This window comes from Anas acuta, chromosome Z (genome assembly GCF_963932015.1).
Source record: "Anas acuta chromosome Z, bAnaAcu1.1, whole genome shotgun sequence".
Lineage (NCBI taxonomy): Eukaryota > Metazoa > Chordata > Aves > Anseriformes > Anatidae > Anas > Anas acuta.
In genome coordinates, this window is record NC_089017.1 from 25,246,560 (window position 1) to 25,265,470 (window position 18,911).

Genomic DNA, 18,911 nt, shown 5'->3' on the forward strand with positions numbered 1-18,911 from the left:
GCTGCAGTGAGCGCCCCGCGGGTGGCAGCAGAAAGGCGGCCGCTGAACGCCTCAGGCGGCGGGGCGGACACCGGCGTCCTCCCCTTTCGCCTTCTACCTGTACTTTCTGTCTGTATGCCCGTCCCCTCCCCACGTCAAGCACGACCCCAGCTCAGGTGTGATGCGTCCAGGTGTAAAGCACAAACCTCGCAGAGAAGGGAGCCAGAAGGGTTTAACACGCAGGGTTTCACTCATCGTACTCTGCCTTTCCTAAAGTACCGGGATGTTCTCATGGCATCGCCAACCACAATTAAAGGCTGACTTTCAAATCCCAATAAATTAAGTTTTCATAATTTCAAAAAGTGTAGAGGTAAAACATATGCCCTGCCAGTTAGGTTTTACACACTGATAGAAATACTGGGTAGGATCCCCAGGACTCTTCTTACAGGACTGAAGAGTATCACTAAAGAGCCAAACACCAGCCTGCTCGACAATACAGCACCTCAAACTCAGCCTCACAGAGACTTCTAGGGACACTTTCAAGGTTTGGCAGCACAGTGTTAGACAATCTTGTACAGGGCCTGCTTTTACCATGAAAGGTTGGACCAGGTGATCACAGTCTCGTCCAACCTGGACTTTTCTATGAATCTGACTCTCAGCAGTGCCTGTCATTTTAAAATTCTCACATCTGCTGATGTCTTAACCTGACAATGATTCTTGCTGTCAGTATTTGTATGTTTTCTAAATACATACTTTTTTTTTTTATTATTATTATTATTTTTAATGTCTGAGAAGAAGCTGTCTTTTTCTCACAGAATAATTTTTTGTGTTATCTCCATGATGACCCTCCTTTATTTTTTTAATGACAAGGCAAAAACAGGAGAAAGATAAAGAAGAAAAAAATATATATTTTTTTCTAATATAGAAAATTACTTAAATTTACTTCAGGTCTTTCTAAAAACTTGCAGATACAGTTTTTGTGATATCTTGAAAATGCCTCTGAAAATGTTTGATCTCTTGAACACATGCAGTTTGTGAGGAGATACATCCATTAAAAAGGTGATGGTAGGATGTATTTTCAACTCACGGTGTTTGGCAGAGTAGTCCACCTAATTCACAAACTCATTTTACAGTATAGAATAAGTCTGTTGATTTAACTGCTTATAGGTGTAAACACTCGGAAGGATAAAGATCTACAGCACAAAATTCTGCATACACCTTTGAAAGCCAGGTTTTTTTACCAAAAGCTAGTAATTATACTGGAGTGATTGTAGTGCTTACTTGAACAAAAATGCTTACCTGCGTGGTTTTTTTTTTTTTTCTTTCCTAAAATGCTATCTGCCAGTCTTAGGAAAGTTGAAAAGTCCTGTTATGGCATACTTCACTGAGACTATTCAATACATTCTCAGACATAGAGATGGAGGCCCACCTCGGCATGAGCAGGAGACTACAGCCTCCAAGAGAAGAGGAAGGGGGCACCAGCTCTCCGAGGTCGTGCTTACTGGTGTGCTGCAGAGATAACAGGGAAGAAATTTCCTGCTATACGCCAGCTCCACGCGAGATGGCAGTCCTCCCCTTGCAAGCTAGAGATGGTACCTCTGTATAACAGGGCCTCAGAAATCGTGGTTGAGGGGTCTCTCACTAGTAAATTTCAGAGAATGCCAATTTCCCTCCAAGCAGTTTACCAAAAATGTCATCCACCCCCACTCACCACCTCCCTTTCAGCCAAGAAAACCATTTCAGTCTGTCCATATTTCTTTTTTTCCTGAGCAGACTGCTATTCCAGTGTGCAGTAAACCACTGTGCAGTAATTCCCGTAGACCTCTGTATCGCAAAGGTCTGGTTTCTGTGGAGGAGGTAACGTGATGAGGCAGCACCTTTCAATTTCCCAGAATAAAGAATAGGGGGAAACTGTAGCTGCGTGCTAGAGAAATGGGGATAGTTTCTGAAGATAGGGTTGGAGATTGAAGAAGTGGAGAGAAAGAAGACTAGTTTTGAAAGAGGCATAATGAGCCACTGTGGTTTATGCACGTGGAGGAGAGGCAGGTTTGAGCTACACCAGACTCCAGTCACTGGAGAGGAGCCCATATGCAACATGGACAGCGGCTCCTGCCTTCCCTTACTGACACCTGCTTGCTGCTCCAGACACAAGCTGAGCAATTTCACTGATACTATGAATATCCATGGTACCCCATGAATTGATGGTATCAGTGAGGGACATGTTCTGTCCCATTTCTTACCTTCCCCCTCCCTAAGGCACATTGCTCACAGGAAATCATAAACACTCTGAAAAGCCACAATCAAATCCGTAATCTATATCCTGCTGGGCTGATTGATACCTATCTACAGCTCCATCACTGCCTTGGTACTACTGTGCTTCAAATGCAAAATCAGGGAGCCGGAGATTGGGTCAAAGTGATTCTGCCAAGTCTACTTTGGTACTGTGCCTTATTTATGATGTGCTGGCACATCATCAGCGAAGAAAAATTGTCCTGTGGATCACAGCAGTATAAAACCTATGTTTAAGCAAAGGCTCTTATTCAAATGCCCCAGGCTATGGCCTGTTGATAACCATTTTAACATACAAATGCAATTTTAATTTTGACTTCCAAGTAAATTAGCAGCAGTAATAATTTGGAAATACTTGCTCTGGGGCCAAAGCAGATGGAGTAATGCAACACACTCCTGAAAGCCATAGCTGGCCCATATTCACCCAGATGATTTGTCTCTGTTACTCCATTATTCCATTAAAGTCACTGGAACTACACCATGGATGAAACATATTTAATTTTCTCCTCTGATTTGTTATCTGCCCTAAATTACATGAGGAATAAAATATTTCTGACCAGATATAAAAGGGAAGTAATTGTTACCTGTGCCAATTTAGATGTTCACTGGATAAATTAAATGTGATTTTTGCATGACGTGAAAGAAAAGGAGACTAAACAAGACAAAACAAACCAAACAAACAAAACCAGATGAAATGATGGAAAGAACACAGGCTTTTTTTTTCTCTTATCTTTGTATGTAGTGCAGTGGGAAGAATCTATTAGAATTTTACCGTAATAATTTGTAAAACGATTTCCACTACATAAACAAAATTAAGAAGTAATCAAATCATGCTAGAGATAGCCTGTGGTATAAATATTTGCAAAGGAAGTTTGTGTCTGTGTCAGTCTGCTTAATTGATTTCGTTTCAGAGTAACTAAAAATGTACTGACTGTAAACATAAATGACTGTAAGACTTCTTTAATCCCATGCTAATTAATTCTTTGGCTTGTGAGAGTTGCGTATTTCTCTTTTGGGAAGGATTGTTCAGCAAAAATTCCAGATTTTTGCTATCTAAAGGTTAATAAAAATATATATATATATTTCAATCCTTGAAGATTCTTTTGTTTCCCTATTATGGTTTGTCTTTTGAGAAAAGGAAGTAAATGAATGTATGTAGATACACAAACTTTGAAAATCCAAGCATGTACACAGACCTATAAACCTTTGGCTTTGACACAGCAATTTTTTTGTTTGCAATAAGGGAAGTCCCAGTGTTATCTAATCCTCTTAGTTAACTAAAGTATTTATCAGCTTAGTAATGTTGCACTTAAACAAGAAGCTTCCTCTTCATTCTGGGAATGTTTTAATAGTCATTTGTTGTTCTGACTGGAAAGAGGTTTCTCAGACCTGTCTGCTTTTGTGTAGCTTTATTTTTAGGTACAGTACCTATCTATACTTTTAAGTATGCCACAACGTCATATTTATTACCAAGCAATTTTAACTGTATGAAATATTAGATTAATTAGTTACAGTAATTACCTCCATGAACAGCACCAATCTGAACTGGAAGGACAAAACTGAATGTGTAAATTTGATTCCAACTCCTCAAATTCCTGTTTTGTTTTGTTTTGTTTTTTAATCAAAACCCAAATTTCTTTGTTCATTTAGGTGGTAAAATTTACATTTGGATGGGGACATAACAGATAATGAAGTATGGAACAGATCTGTTTCACCTTGTAATTTCCAAGTGAAGACATTCCTACAGAGATATACTGCTGCTTAATGCTTGCCCAGGAATAATGTTTGATTAGCTAATATTTGCTCATTTTGGTTTCCAGCTGGGACTCTTACATGACAAGTGCTGTATATGCCAACCAGGTCTGATTCTCTTCTCCATTCCTAGTTGAATTTAAAATATTTTGTTCACTGTAAGAATAGAGAATTGTTTATCATCCCATTTTCTGTTTCTACTCAATTCTTCTCACGTTGTTTCACATGGGCACCAGCATCGAAGCCAGGAGCAGTCTGAGGAGTATCAAGAGGTATTACAGAGCCCTGGGAGCAGCAGTGAAGGACTCTGGAGCACAGGTATTTTTTTATCAGTTCTCCCAGTCAAAGGCAAGGAGATTGAAAGGTCCAATCGAATCTGGCAAATCAATAGATGGTTACAGGACTGGTGTCACAGACAGGGGTTTGGCTACTTAGACCATGGGACTTGCTTTGAGAAACCTGGTCTTTTGGGGACTGATGGGGTCCACCTGTCAGAGAAAGGGAAAATCATCTTCAATCATTGGCTTGCTAAGGTTGCAAAGAGGGCTTTAAACTACAGTTGCCTGTGGAGGAGAACCTCAGTCCATCCCACTCCTCCCGGTTTGATGCCAGTGTCAGCAATAGATGCCCAGAGCCTGGAGAAGGGTCATGGGTCAGCAGGAGAGCACCTGAAAAGCAGCACAAAGGAATTCCAGCCACTCCAGACAGTAAGTCAGTTTCATCAGAGGCCCAACTTAATGCTAAATATCTTCATGCTAACACATGTAGCATGGGAAATACATGTAAACAAGAGGATGGAGATGTACACGCGTCTGCAGGGCTATGACCTCATTGGCACTACAGAGACACGGTGGGATGGCTCCCATGACTGGAGTGTTGGAATGGAAGGGTGCAGGCTCTTTAGGAAGGACAGGCAGAGGAGATAAGGAGGGGTTGTTGCCCTTTCTGTCAATGCTCTTTCTGTTATGGGACAACCTGGGGGCCCGGGCAGGGTGTCCCTTCCTCTGAGTCTTCAACTTGGCTTCCCACCCTCCCGCGTGCCCCTGTGCTCCTCTGTGGAGGTGGGCTTCTGGCGGGCTGGTGGCTCCTGTGGTGGGCCTGGGGCAGCGTATGCGTGGGCTCCCCCACCTGACATTGCCCCCTGCGGGGGTGCAGAGGAGCTTTTTTCCACAGCAGCACACCGTGCCAACAGGAAACCTGCCGGCTTATCGGGAGGGGTGCTCACCTGCCACCCATCTGCTGGTCTACAGCCCCGCAAAAAAATAAATAAATAATAAAATAAAATAATGCTAAGTGTGCACAGGAGATGGCAGTGCCTGACATTTATGGCAGAGGGAGCAGAGATCATCCTCAGCACGCCCCAGCACCCATCTGTGTGTGATTACATTGAATTTCCTTGAATCTCCTGAAGCACTCAGCAGTGCCTCAGCGCACGTTTTCGTTCTTCAGCTCACGAGTGCCCTGAGCTTGGGGGCTGAAGTCTTTTGGGAAAGTTACGGGAGCAGCTGCTGGAGCCACGCACCCGGTGCTGCGCTTCCGAAGGGCGGCGGTGGCGGCAGAGGTGCCGGGAGGGGAGGGGGGGGACACCCCGGGGCACCCCGTTCCGCTTTCGGTTTTATTTCCCGTCAGCGCCGGGCGTTCAGGAATGGGAAAGCCTCGGGGGCAGCTGCCTGACTCACGGCACGATGCCTCAGCCGCCCGGGGGTGCTTTTCAGGCCCCTTCCTGGCCGCCCGAGGACCGCAACTCGCAGCACTTCCCGGCGGCCGGGGGCTGAGGGCTGGCGCTCAGTGGGGAGGCCGGGCCGGGCCGGGGCGGGCCGGAGCCACCTCCAGCCGCCCCACGCAGCCCCGGCAGCAGCCGCCAGGGCCGGCAGGGAGCCAGGCGGCAGCGGCAGGTAGGGGGGAGCCGGGCCGGGAGGCAGCGGGGGGGGTCGCGGTGGTGATGGTGGTGGTGGGGAGGGGGGCGGCCGGGACCGCCGCCTGGAGACCATGGGGAGCAGCGACGGGCGGGGGGGGGGGGGGGGGGGGTCTCCGTCTGTGCTGTGGGGCAGCAACACCCCTCCCGAAAAATAGAGAGAAAAAAGCCCCCCCCAAAAAACAAAACAAAACAAAACAAACAACAAAAAAAGACCACCACTGTAGTTGTCTATGCTATAAAATGTGTATATATATATATATACATATACACACACACACATATATATACACAGCCGTCGTTTATGCTATAATACATTGCATATAATAATATATAAAAATCTGTATACCTACCTATAAAAAATACATATATACATATACATACATACATACATATATATATATATATATGTAACTGTAAAAATAACCTCCGTGGTCTTTTGCTTGCTGCTAAACACTTGGATGGAAAGTCCAGCCCTGTGAGCTCAAGGCAAGCAATGAAAAAGGGGAAACTGAATTAATGACTCTGGCTACAGTGATGGCTTTTGTGGTCTCAAAGTCATAACTTCACAGATTTTTTTTTTTTTTTTTTTTTTGCGCCTTCATTTCTGCAAAAAATAAAATGTCAGTAAATGTGTTTTTAAGCACAAAAGAAAGTGGTGGAAATAAGACTTCATCAGTGTCACCTATTGTGGAAATCCACCCCCTCAGCCTGCTAAGGTAGTTTCAGGTTACGAGAACCTAAAGGTTACATTCAGCTGTTTCATATACTGCTGTCATGTTCCTCCCACACTTGAAGCAAAAAGCCCAGCTCTTACCAATTTTGTCTGTTATGTGCTTTTGCTTCCATGACAGGTACTGAGTAGGCTGCCAGGTAGAAAGAAGAAAACATTTCCTGAAAACTTTGAAGTGGTCATTTCACAGTATTTTAACTCTTCTGAGAATCTCAAATGTTTTTTGAGATACGTGAAGGCAACGTAGGTGAGTGAACTTACACTGAAATACATTTAAAGTCATATTTTGTGCTGTTGACAAGGTTATCCCGTTAACAGTGAGCAGGCTAAAGTACGTAGCATCTTTTGGCTTTTCATGCTTGTTTTTTTTATTATTATTATTATTTTATTATTATTATTATTTTTTTTTGCTAAGCTAACGCACAGGCTTAACAAGTCTTGTACCACACAGTGGCACAGCAAGAAGCATGACCATGCTCTAATCTTGTAGAGCGAGGATCTGTTATCCCGGAGAAGGGTAGATGGTGCTCTTCAGTTTATTCCTATTTATGAGCTTTGCACACGCAATACGTTGTGCAGAAATTTCCAGTCATTGTTAGTTCAGTACCACACATGGTAAAAACTGTCGCTTGGTATTAACATACTAAGGGCTGTTGCTCACATGTTGCTGTACTGAGATGGTATGTTTCTTAAAATGCCTATGGCATTTTACGTACTAATTTTCCCAACAGTGTCTTGTTACTGTGAACCACTGGTAGCAATAGAGAATTTTCCCTAGTGGGGAATTTTCCTGTTATGGGGAAGTTTCCTGAAGGAGTAGGTGGAGTTAATCAACATTTAAGTGCTGTCACAAGAAGACGTGGTCAAATAGTTCTGTTCTTCCTGTCATCTCCATTGGATTGTGAGGGAACCAAACAGGCAGCAACACTGAAGACTACTTTTTGCTGTGAATATCTTTTTGCTTTTATGGAACGGTGTTGTCTATAGATACCAGAAATCATCAGAAGGAAAGAAGAGGCATTTTGGTAGGCTCTGTAAGAAAAACAGTAAGCTTTGGTGAAGATCTTTGATTGGCATCTGGGTCTCAAGCTGATTCAACTGAGCCAGCTAGTGTCTGCTTTTGCTCAGGGTAAAAAAGAAGAAAGGTCTGTAATGGTTACTGCAGCAAGTTTTTTCGCATGCATTTGGATTTGACCTGGACCTACTTTTCTTCTCACTGGAAGTGAAAAATTGATTACAACACCATACTTTCTTGGTCTTGAGGAATTTTGTAAGTAATACTTATACATTTTTTGTGTGTAGCAAGGCTTGTCTTCCTCTGCAATGGGAGAAAGCATAGAAATTAGAGTTTTACAATTTCAGGATAGAGTCGCAGGTCTGAGAACCATAGAAGAGCTTACTGGCTATCATTATCATCCCTCTCCCAGCAGTTAATCAGAACACCTCTCCTGGAGGTAATGCCTACACAGTAGTGGGTACCATACGCAATGCATGCCCAGGTATGGTTATCATCCCATGACAGTAGTCCACATGCTGTTTTTTTTCTGGGCAGCCTCTCAGCTCTGGTCTCTGTCTGCTTTGAAGAGAGTAGACTGTTTTGGGCATGAGCATACTGCAGCTCCGGTCATCCTGCCATTGGGGGCACAGAACGCCTGCACGCTTACTCAGTCAGTGTCAGAGGCTCGCTGTGCAGAGTGCAGATGTGTCAGAGTGAGTACAATCAGGGCACACTTGTGAGACCAGTATTTCACTATCTTGTTTGAGCAGCTTTGCTCTGGAGCTTAGTTGGAGTGCTGACCTGCTTTGTTTCTTAGGCAGTGGCATAATGACAGAGGCATTTTGATGCATGTGCGTCACCAGAAACTCGTAAGTACCCACAGGCAGCAAGTTGCTAGTGCTTTTGAGAACATCATTTGTGGTTAAAGAATGAATTGGGTACCTAACCACATAAAGAATTTATTCATCAACGGAACAAATCTTTCATGATGAGGGTCTCTGTTTTTTCCTGTCCTTTTTAGGAGAATGTCCCATGTGTTAGATTGGATCCCTTTCTCAGCTCCATCTGTATTGCCTTCTGCAAATGTCCTGTTGGGATCAGGGAGCATCTGTCAGAGGAAAAGAGTAGCTTGAATCAAATTCTCTTGAAGCTAATCCTCTTAATCTAAGTTACTGTGAAGTCACATGTCTTAATGACTCAGGGCAATATTTTTAATTTTTTATCATATTAATGTTGAAAACCAAAGAAAGAAAAACACTTAAAATGGTAGGATTTGCAGTCCAGTGAAAATTTAAGGAGTTAGGAAATTTAATGGTTATCACAGTTGCCTAATTTCTTATGCAAATGCTGAAACCACCACGAGAAAACTGTTGAATGCAATCTTTCCTTATTTCTGTGTCTGTTTGGGTATCCAAAATGCAAGTTTTATTTAGATAGTACTGCTAGTACTGCTCTGACTTAAAATGCACGTGCAGTGGGCACGTGAAGGTGAGTGTGAGAATTGATGTGAATCAGTGTTTTCTAAGTTTAAGTGTTATCTAGGAGTATAAAAGCTATATCAGTAAAGAGGGGAAGGAATCTCTTGGAAAACTGATATAATTTGCATACTCAGAGGTAAAGCAGCAGAAATTCAAGAAAGCAGAGTTTGTAGGCTTTCTGTGTCATTGTTTTACAAAGGCACCGTTGTGTGGATGCTCATGAAGTTGTTACTCACCACACAAATTCCGCTCAGAATATGTGCAACTTCACAAGCCCTGTGATCAGGACTGTGAAACCAGGTGTCATAAAGTGGGTTGTGTTCACAGTACATTAAAGTAAGGCCAACTGGTGGGAAGAACTGAGTTCCGTTTCTTCCAGTGAATGCATGTAGAAAAAATCCTCCCTCCTCTTCAAGCAGGAAGGACACTTCCTTCTACGGTTTATGGGAACATCTGGGAATTTGTGAGTAATTGTTTAGTAATTGATGGAAGTGATAAAATCCATGTTTCACCATAAGCAAGGAATTTGTTTAAAGGAAATGAATGTAGTTGCTCTTCCTGGACCCATCCAGGAAGGACCCATCCCTGCCTGACCTAAACACAATTTTGTCATCCCTTTTACTAGAGTGGAACTCAGTGCCTTGTGTCTAGTTCTTTGTGTGGAGTGACTGTGAAGTATATTTTACAGTGGAAGTTAGAAAACAAGCAGAGATTAATGTTCTTTGATTATTTTATCATTTTAGGTTCTACCTACATCATGGAAAAGCCTTTGCTTCTGTATATGTTTTCATTCTACTGGTGTTTCCTAAATGGTAAGAAGCTGAGTTGTAAGAAGTAGCGGAACTATTTAAGTGTCTTTCTTTTCTACTTGTAGGCATGGAAATGTTAACCTCTCAGTTTTCCTGCAGGTGCTGGTGTTCGGGGTTTTTTAGCTTACTGTTTTACATAGAAAGGTCATCGTATGCTTTTACATTAAACTAGATTAATGTGCTTAATATGGACGGTTTGATATGGGGGCAGGTTAAAATCCTTGTCAGTGTTCAGCCCAGACAGCAACTACGACAAGGTACTATTTGCATTACACGAAATTTTCTTTTGTGTCAGTGTGAGGCTTGAGAATTGTTATGTATTTTTGAAAATCCTGTGTAAAAAGAATTGACGTTTATATGAACAGAACATTCTCATAAGAGGCACTAACAATTGCCTGGTACTGTAGTGGTGTTCTGAAAGCAACATCTGAGGGGGTGTGTGCACGCATACAGCTATTTTTAATATACACGTACTGCTTTTTTGTGCATTTGTGCACAAAGCAGGTTTCTGCAGGTATAAATAGCCCTGTTTGTCCCAAACTTGGGAAAATGCACGCAAAAAAGTTCAACTTTAAGAACATGGCAGATACTTTTAGTCCTTAAAATGTCATTTATACTTATATATACAGTGTGTTTGATAAAGCGTGACTTTCAAAATTAGGCTTATAATTGGAAAATTAAGTTTTCTTTCAAATTTTGTTTTTCAGCTTTATTCACTGTTGAAGCTCCCCAGTCACTCTACATCGTGGAACTAGGCAACAATGTGACCATGGAATGCACATTTCCAGTGAATGGGAAACTAAAGTTTAGAGATCTAAGTGTCAGCTGGGAAAAAAAAGATGAACTTGGAAAGGATGTGTATGTACTTTTCAAAGGGGAGGAAGACTTCAAAAGTCAGCACAGTGACTTTAGGGGGAGAATAAAATTGTTGAAAGAGAATCTGAAGCTGGGGCAGTCTCTCCTTCAGATCATGGACGTGAAGCTCAGAGATGCAGGGCTTTACCGCTGTCTTATTGACTATGGGGGAGCTGACTACAAGACCATCAATCTGAAGGTTCAGGGTGAGTTCTACCACAGGATGTTCACTGCTAGATGATACTGTTGAAAGATTTTGGGGGCATCCTGGAAGGAAGGCGTGTCTGCACTAGCATTTCAAGAAAGCTTTCTGGAGACAGGAAAAGCCTCGTGGCCACTGCACAGCTGTGTCTTCATGTATGTGGAATCCATGTTCTGTCCTTTATTTTCCAGACATATGGTGTGGCAAAAACCATTTAGACAGCGCAAAGATCAGAAAGCTATTGCAACTTCCAGAACAGTGTCAACACTGTAATAAACCCTGTACCTCAATTACTGTGGAGACACACAACAGTGATATTTACTTTTTCTATCGGGAGTATTATTTACAGAAGCCAAGCTTGGCCCAAGCACAGAAACTTGGCCCAAGGGCCTTATCCTTGGGGATAAAAAAAAGGTATCTTGCTTATATGTGTTGTTCTTTTAGCTTCCTCCTGGTAATCATCTTATTTAATTTCTTTAGCTCCTTATAGAAACATAACCCAAGGAGTGGTGAGCACAGGAGACAAGGAATGGAAGTTAACCTGTCAATCAGAAGGATACCCAAAAGCTGAAGTGATATGGCAAAATGGAGAGTATGAGGATTTGACTGATAAGGCAGATACAAGTTATGAAACTGGAAGTGACCAGCTATATCGTGTAACAAGTACACTCACAATCAAAAATAGGACTCACGAGAATTTTCGTTGTATCTTCTGGAATAAGGAGCTTCAAAAAAATACATCTGCAATTTTATACATAGCAGGTAACTTTTGTAAATTTCATTTAAAGTAATGCATTTTAAGATATTGTGTAATTTTGTCCCAGTTGGATCAGCCATTATTTTTTTTTCCTGTATAATTTTGAAAAGGCTAAAAAGAAATACCTGTATGTTACATTTTGCTATTAATGTACACTTCCACCATAACAACATGTTCATTATGTTTGTGTGGAAGGATCTAGTTGTTCCGTGGTTAAAATTTTGCATGGCCTACATGAATTTCACCTACATGGTAATTGCATATGAACCTGTTAAAAATGTTCAATTATTTGAAAAGCTTGTAGCTTTTAAAACTTTCAAAAAAGTCTAGAAATGAGACCTTTCCATGTAAATTAAATACACCTTTCAAAAACCATTCTGTTTTGATGTTGAGAATTGCCAAGTAAACTTGAACAAACTGGTCTGAATACAGCTGAATACAGCTTTTGCTGTGACCATATTTAAATTTAACAAATTTTACACAAATATTTTTCCTGATAAAATGTGGATTGAGGGAAGATGCACAAAGACCAATACAATTTCCCATTAGACCTTTTAATTGGGTACCACACCTACTACTTTTGCTTACTCTTCCTTTTTGCATTGTACCTGTGACATGGTTCAGCTAGGCTGGAGAGCCAGCTAACAAGCAATATTACTGTTTATCAGACTGTTACTCCGGTCGTTTCCATGGTCCACTTGCTCATGCAATCTTAAAAATGATGGTGCTGGCATGCTTTTTGGGAGTGACAAGGGTGAAAACAGTCAGCTCAGAGTAGGAAAGCTAAGTAAGCCTTTCAAAGGGTGGTGAGAGGGTGAGTTCAGTTCTGACAATAAATGCATCTGGGTTTCAAGGAAGCCACCTGTATGCATTATAGCTTTACCACAACAAAAGGACTCTTTCTCTAACAGCTGTTCCTGTAGTCCTGACAGAAGGACTTTAAGCTGGATGTAGACTTTGTACCTTGGTGATAAACAGGATTTGTGACAGGAAGGAAAGGCACCATCATATGGAACACAGGAAGGAAAGATAGATATGAATATGTTCTATCTCTTTTGCCTTTAATGGGGTAATGAGATACGCTGAAGTGAATCATCAGCACCAGGTGATGCTGATGCAAACTAAAAGTCTGTTACCATGTCCATCTAGAATGCTCATAGCAAAAGTAGTAGGATGAAAATGAAAGAAAAAGGGAGAAGCTTATGTAATTCTGCAATGTCTTTCCCCTACTTGTTTTTCCTGAAGATTCAGCTGATGATGTGCTTCGGCCTGAGAGCAGACGCTTTGTTGGGGCAATTGTCGTTGTGATTGCTCTCGTTGGATCAGTGCTATTTATTCTCTGCATAAGAAAAGGTATTCAAGTTATTTATTTTGGTGTACTGCAATTGTTATCAATCTGTTCTGTTGATTCATCCTCACAGAGGTGGGATGAAATAATAAAAGCCCGCCTTAGATCCTTCATCCTGAAACCATTCAGTTTTTACCACAGTTTATTTTTGTTTCTTCACCTGATCTAATCAGATGCTAGCTGTTAAGTTAGCATAGTGGAAGAGGTTGTCAGCCCCTCACAGACTATTTACCATGGATTGTTATTACTTTTTCTTACAGGTAATGAGGTAGAGCAATACAATTAGTATTTAATCTGTTGAACCACCAGAGCAGAGTTTATGCACCTACTAGAAATGGAAGCTATTCTGTGTCCTCCCTTTTAACTGGGGACCTGAATGCTCAGAGCAGATAGGGCGCTTTCATTTTTTTAAAAGACTTTTTGCTGCAATCTCTGAACTGTGTGCATTTTTTTTAATAATCTGTTATGGACTGTAGATATATCTCCATTTTGGCTAAAATACCATTAAAATGGTACATTACACATGAAGTGATATGTCCAACATTTTGAATCTGAAAGATTTTTTTTTTTCACAAGAGGTTTGCACTGAAGCTTGATACCACTTGTTCCGTTTCTTTGTTCAGTTTTGAGGTTTTTCAGTTCACTTGACTGACTTGAATTGGATATTTTCAGCATCACACTACACTGAAAGCATTGGCAGTAATTTGTTTTAATTTGCTACAAGCCAGAGAAAAACCTTGGAGAACTAATTTTAATGTATTCATGCATGAAAATAATACACTTATGCACCAAGATTAAAAAAAGAAGTGTGAAATGTGTTGCATAACAGTAAGTTCTTATGAAGTAAGTATGAAGTAAGTACTTCATACACACACACATACATCCCTTATGGGATGATGGATTTGTTCAAGGATTTTGTAATCAGTGATACTTTTTTACTTTTTAACACATACGATAAAATCACGCAAACCTCAGAACATTCATTGGGACTCATTTGAAAATATCATAAGGAAAGCGTCTTTTTCTGAACATTCTATTTTTGGCTGGAACTCTTCCTCAAATTATAATAAATTTGCAATTTTTATTTTTTTAGCTTATCTATAGCTACTTTTTTTTTCCTTCCAAATAGTTTTTGAGTTTTTTTTTCTTGTCAAGCTTCATGCAGAGAAAAAGTACTAGAGGCATTGATACAGTACTCTTAGCATTGTAGTAACATGCCGACATGATTCAGCTAAATGTTACCAGATGAAAATGAACAAGACAGTAACCTGAGTTCTTCTTTTGAAATTCCCCAATTTTATAGTAGACGTAAATGGGTAGCTGCCATGAAATTAAGCTGGAACTAATGCAAAGGCTTGTTGTAATGTCTTATCAAGGGTTGTCTCAAAACTTTGTACACTAAGAGAGATGTGCTTTCTCAGGCTGTGCACCAGAACTGGTTTTCCTGTCTGCCAGCTCTCTCTTTCCTAGTGAAAGTCAGAAACAGCACCAGTTTCTGGCTGCAAATAACACAAAACCACAACATCTACAGCGAGTCTTCATGTTCAAAATCTATGAAATACATGGTAGAATTTAATGTGGATATTCACGTTACAAACTCATCTCATGCATAGATGCTATGGAAACATGTCCTGGGAGAAGTGTTCGTAAAGTTTAGCAGGCTTGCAGGAGATGTTAACAGGCTGCAGTAAGGCTGTACGTAACCTACATGTCTAAGAGTATACTGCTAGGAACATAATAGGAACAGGAGTAGAATATGAAAGTGGAAGAAGAGACAGCAAAATCCTTGACTTCTCTGAAGATTCCCATCTGGGGATTTCAGTGAAGGTCAGAAGTTTCCTAGGTTGCTTGAGTTTTCTTTATCATGTGCATGTATACATGATAATATATATATACATGTGTATTTGATTAACATGATATATGTGATTAACATGATTATGCTATATATATGTGTGTCATAAACAACAAATTGATTGAGAAGCTGAAGTAGTGAGAGTGTTTTTCCTTTAAAACCCAGGCTATCCTAGATCAACAGCCAGATGATTCTTTAAGAACAGAACCTCCCTGGAAGATGCGCTTTCCCCCCCTTTTGTCTCCCTTCTTGTTCTCTGTTGCACAATATGTTCAAATTCTGGGTGAAAAAAAACTTTGAACGAGTACTTTTCTGTCATATTAGTGTAGGATGCCAATGGTTTTGCAACTAGAAAGGAAACAAGAAGGAGAACTGGCAGACGAAAGGCACTAAAGAGTACATCTTAAAGCCTTTGAAGAAGTGGAGAGTTTTGAGAACCATCATGACACTATGCTAAGAGTACCCTTCCTACCAGTGTGCTTAAGTCCGTACTAGATCTAAAATGAGTATTCTGCTTTTGATTTGTTTTTTTTTTTGTCTCTTATTGTTTTTCAGCTAGTACAAGTAAGGACAAGAGAACGTGCATGGCTAACTCATCAATGAATATAGCAAGTATGTACTTATGGCATAAATCTATCTCAGTGTGACTCTTGTGGAAATAACTGAGAAATGATTCTTTAACTGAGAATCCATTCTGTCATGGTGACAACAATAGGCAAAACTACATTCAGCTGTTGTTTTGCTTTCTACTTTCTGTTTAAGTAACAAGTAGAAATTGAAGAATCAGTTTTGATTACTCTGTTAACTTCTTGAAAAGAAAACGTGAAAAAAAAAAAAAGCATACCTGTTCTAGAAGCAGGTATGGTCTGTGATTTAGGAAGTCAGTGACAGGATGAGACCTGCTGCCTGGAATGTACACCTCAGTACGTTGGATGGCAGCACATCCTGGTGGATAGAATCTGATCTGGAGTTTTAGGTACATTGATCATGTGTTATTTCCAGTATTATAATGTGCATTTAAGGCTGTTGAGAGGATCACAGAAGGAAGTTCTCTAATAGCTTCTTTTTCCTCCTGTTGAGATACTAGTGCTAGTTAGTAAAGTTCACTGGATGACCAGTACCACCATGACAATTAGAAATGGAGGTGAAAGTGGAGACAGTTAATATTTAAAGAGGGAGAGAAGAGATTAAAATCCTTTAGCCTTCTCTTGTGATGGCTTACAGTTTTTTTTGTTTTGTTTTGGTTTTTTTTGTGTGTGTTTTATTTGTTGTTTGGTTTTATTTAGAAACAGCTTTAAACTATACTACTCTGTGAAAGTTAGTTCATATAGACTTCTTTTTTTTTTTTCCCTGAAGAAAACTTCTTTTAACTATACTTGCCCCAAATGGACACGATATTTAGTATTAGTCTCTTCCCTGGCCTGTGTTTAAGTCACATGCTTCCTGGTAGGCCTGAGACAGCACCTTTTTACAAAGATTAATCACTATATGAGTAGTTTAATTTGTGCTGACTGTTATCTGTATGTCTATGGTTTGTTTTAAGAGCTGCCAAAAGATAAGGATACACATGACTGGAGAGGTCCTCATTTTGAAGAGGAAGAGTTGAAATGTAAGTTTAAATGATAATGGTAAAAATAGTAGCAAATTTCACACAGCATAAATCATTTGTTGTCATCACGTCTAATGACCTAAGTCTGGATTCATGAGTCTTGATTCATGGCTACTTTATCTAGTTATTCTTAGAATATTCTAGTTATTCTTAGATATCTTCTTAGAAATTAACTGTCAGCACTGTCTGTCTGCTGGGAAATATATAAAAATAACTAATCTAGTTTAAAAAAAAAAAAAAGCCCTGCAAAAGAAGATACGATATATAAATACACAAATTAGTCTTGTATCTAGCTCATATTTTTCTACAAAAATAGTTGTGCCAGCACAACCAAAGGAGTGATGATGATGGTGGAGAGGGAGACCTTAACCCATCACTACCACTCAAGTGGTATCAAGCTATGAGATTCTGACACAGCAAAGCAAGAAAATAAGTAACTGAGTCTCTGAAACCCCTGAAGTAGATCCTGGTGTAAATCAGAAAAGTGAAATTACTGAAATTTTTCTTTCACCTTCTTTCTGACCTCTAAAGCACTTAAATTACATTCCATATCCCTCCTTGTTAAACTTTACAAACACCTAAACAAGGGCAAGCAAGTCCAGATCTATGAGTCAAAATGTTAGGGTTTAAGGTTACACTGCTAGGGATACTGACAATAGGGCACTGGAAAATGTATTGGATTTTGAAAGAAAGAATGACTTAAGTCACAGAAATATCACTATTTATTCGGAGAGCACTTTCCACCTGTGTGTTTGAACTACCACTTTACTTCCTGCCATGTTCACCCTCTACATGACCTTTATATTAATTTCATTTTAGATCTTTCATTCTGACAATGAAAGGAATTTTTCTTGGTTCCACTAAACTTTATGAAAGAGTCACAAAGGCATGAAATGTTCTGTAATTTTATCATTTTGTGATTTGATTTTTTTTATGTAATTCTTCCTTTTACAGATATACATATTGAGAAGACTTAGAGAAAGAAGGGGAAGTTTTCTGAAGGTTTGATGGTTCTGCTGTTCTGCACTCTATGTATTCAGGGAGATACTAATATTTTGTTTTTATTCTGTGGTTGCAACCTTCTTCCTTATCATTGTAACTCAGGAAAACTGCAGTGAAGTTAATAGAATTGTCATATCATAAAAGGCCCTTGGATTCAGGCCTCTGTATATGTGACTATGTATGAAAGTGTTTATTTAAATGTTCACATTCCTGCTTTCTCAATTTTATGCACTTTCAGGAACACATCCTATTTAAAAATGTCTTTAAGGTAAAGCACTTTAGGTCCATGACCATAAGGATTTTCATAGCTAATTCTTAAATAGTCCATCTTCTGCACTTTTTTTTTTTTTTTTAACATGCCTGAGCTCTCAATTCAGTGTAGAGATTTTTTCCTCCAGCTTGTAAAGAACGTTTTCAATACTTTGGTCCACATAAAATATATGGGTGCAACAAGAGAAGGTGCCGTACATACAGGGCATTTTCTGTCTTAACTGTTGATCTTAAAATATTGGCTACTCAGAGCTAAGTCTGAAATGGGCATTGTAACCTTCTTGATAACAGTGATAGGGAAATCATTAGATAATACTAAGTTCCTTTCTCTGAAAAAGTTGTTTTGGGGATTTTAATTTCCTTTTGATTTAGCTGGCACTACTTGGTTACCGCTTGTTACTCTTCTGATTTACCATTTGGGGATAATGCAACTCTTTGGACCTTCAGAAAGAGCAGCTCTTGATTTGGACTGCCTTTTTTTCATCCTGCCAACAGAGGAGGAACCTTCTCACTGTCAGGACATGAAATGTATGTTCTTGTGATTAGTTCAGAAATGCTGATGGAATGTACTCCTGGATCCCACCTCCTAAGCTACTGCTTTGTTACATTTTTCAAGGTGCATAGCTTGTTTGTTTGTCATACACAGATGAAAATTATTTATTGCAATACTGTTCAGTTATATTCCATTATATTTTTTTAATAAAATATGTTTCATTTTTCTTGTGGCTTTTTTTTTCCATCTTTGACTTGTTAATATGTGGTATTCGGACTACTCATGCTGTTTGTGGAAAACTCAGGTACCTGAGATTAGGGTGTAGACACACACTGTTCTCTGTGTGTCTCATTAGAGACATATAGTCTCTGATTGCTCTCACAAAGACAAGACAGTGAAGATCTGGAATCTTACTGGACTCAAATTACATTTTTTCAGTTTAAAGTAAGTTAGTTTGTTGTGCGTTCCTAGAGATGCAAATGCAGGCCTCAGACCAGGTCTTCATTGCTAGTGGTTTCAATCTAGCTAATATAAAGTTGTATTTAGTATGTCTAAGTAAGCTGCCTTACAG

At 39.9% G+C, this 18,911-nt stretch overlaps 1 protein-coding gene across 4 annotated transcripts; it reads left to right on the forward strand.

The window, feature by feature from the left end:
- The first annotated feature begins 5,426 nt into the window (after positions 1–5,426).
- Positions 5,427–18,566, forward strand: CD274 (CD274 molecule). 4 transcript variants are annotated; one of them, XM_068666968.1, is made up of 9 exons: positions 5,431–5,915; positions 6,790–6,915; positions 9,887–9,955; positions 10,660–11,013; positions 11,490–11,771; positions 13,012–13,119; positions 15,522–15,578; positions 16,510–16,575; positions 17,530–18,566. In XM_068666968.1, the coding sequence occupies exons 2-9, from the start codon at positions 6,885–6,887 to the stop codon at positions 17,550–17,552; spliced, it is 990 nt and encodes a 329-aa protein (XP_068523069.1). In that variant the 5' UTR covers positions 5,431–5,915; positions 6,790–6,884; the 3' UTR covers positions 17,553–18,566. The 4 variants fall into 4 exon arrangements, with proteins under 4 accessions (XP_068523072.1, XP_068523069.1, XP_068523071.1 ...); XM_068666970.1 differs by lacking the exon at positions 5,431–5,915 and adding an exon at positions 7,797–7,938; XM_068666971.1 differs by lacking the exon at positions 9,887–9,955 and having other exon boundaries at positions 5,427–5,915.
- Positions 18,567–18,911: the final 345 nt, after the last annotated feature.

Bases quoted from the DNA above. Each gene is read 5' to 3' on its own strand.
- CD274 (XM_068666968.1), top strand. From the start codon at position 6,885: ATGTTTTTTGAGATACGTGAAGGCAACGTAG. The intron at 9,956-10,659 runs GTAAGAAGCTGA...TTTGTTTTTCAG, and splicing joins CTACTGGTGTTTCCTAAATG to CTTTATTCACTGTTGAAGCT. The intron at 11,014-11,489 runs GTGAGTTCTACC...TAATTTCTTTAG, and splicing joins CATCAATCTGAAGGTTCAGG to CTCCTTATAGAAACATAACC.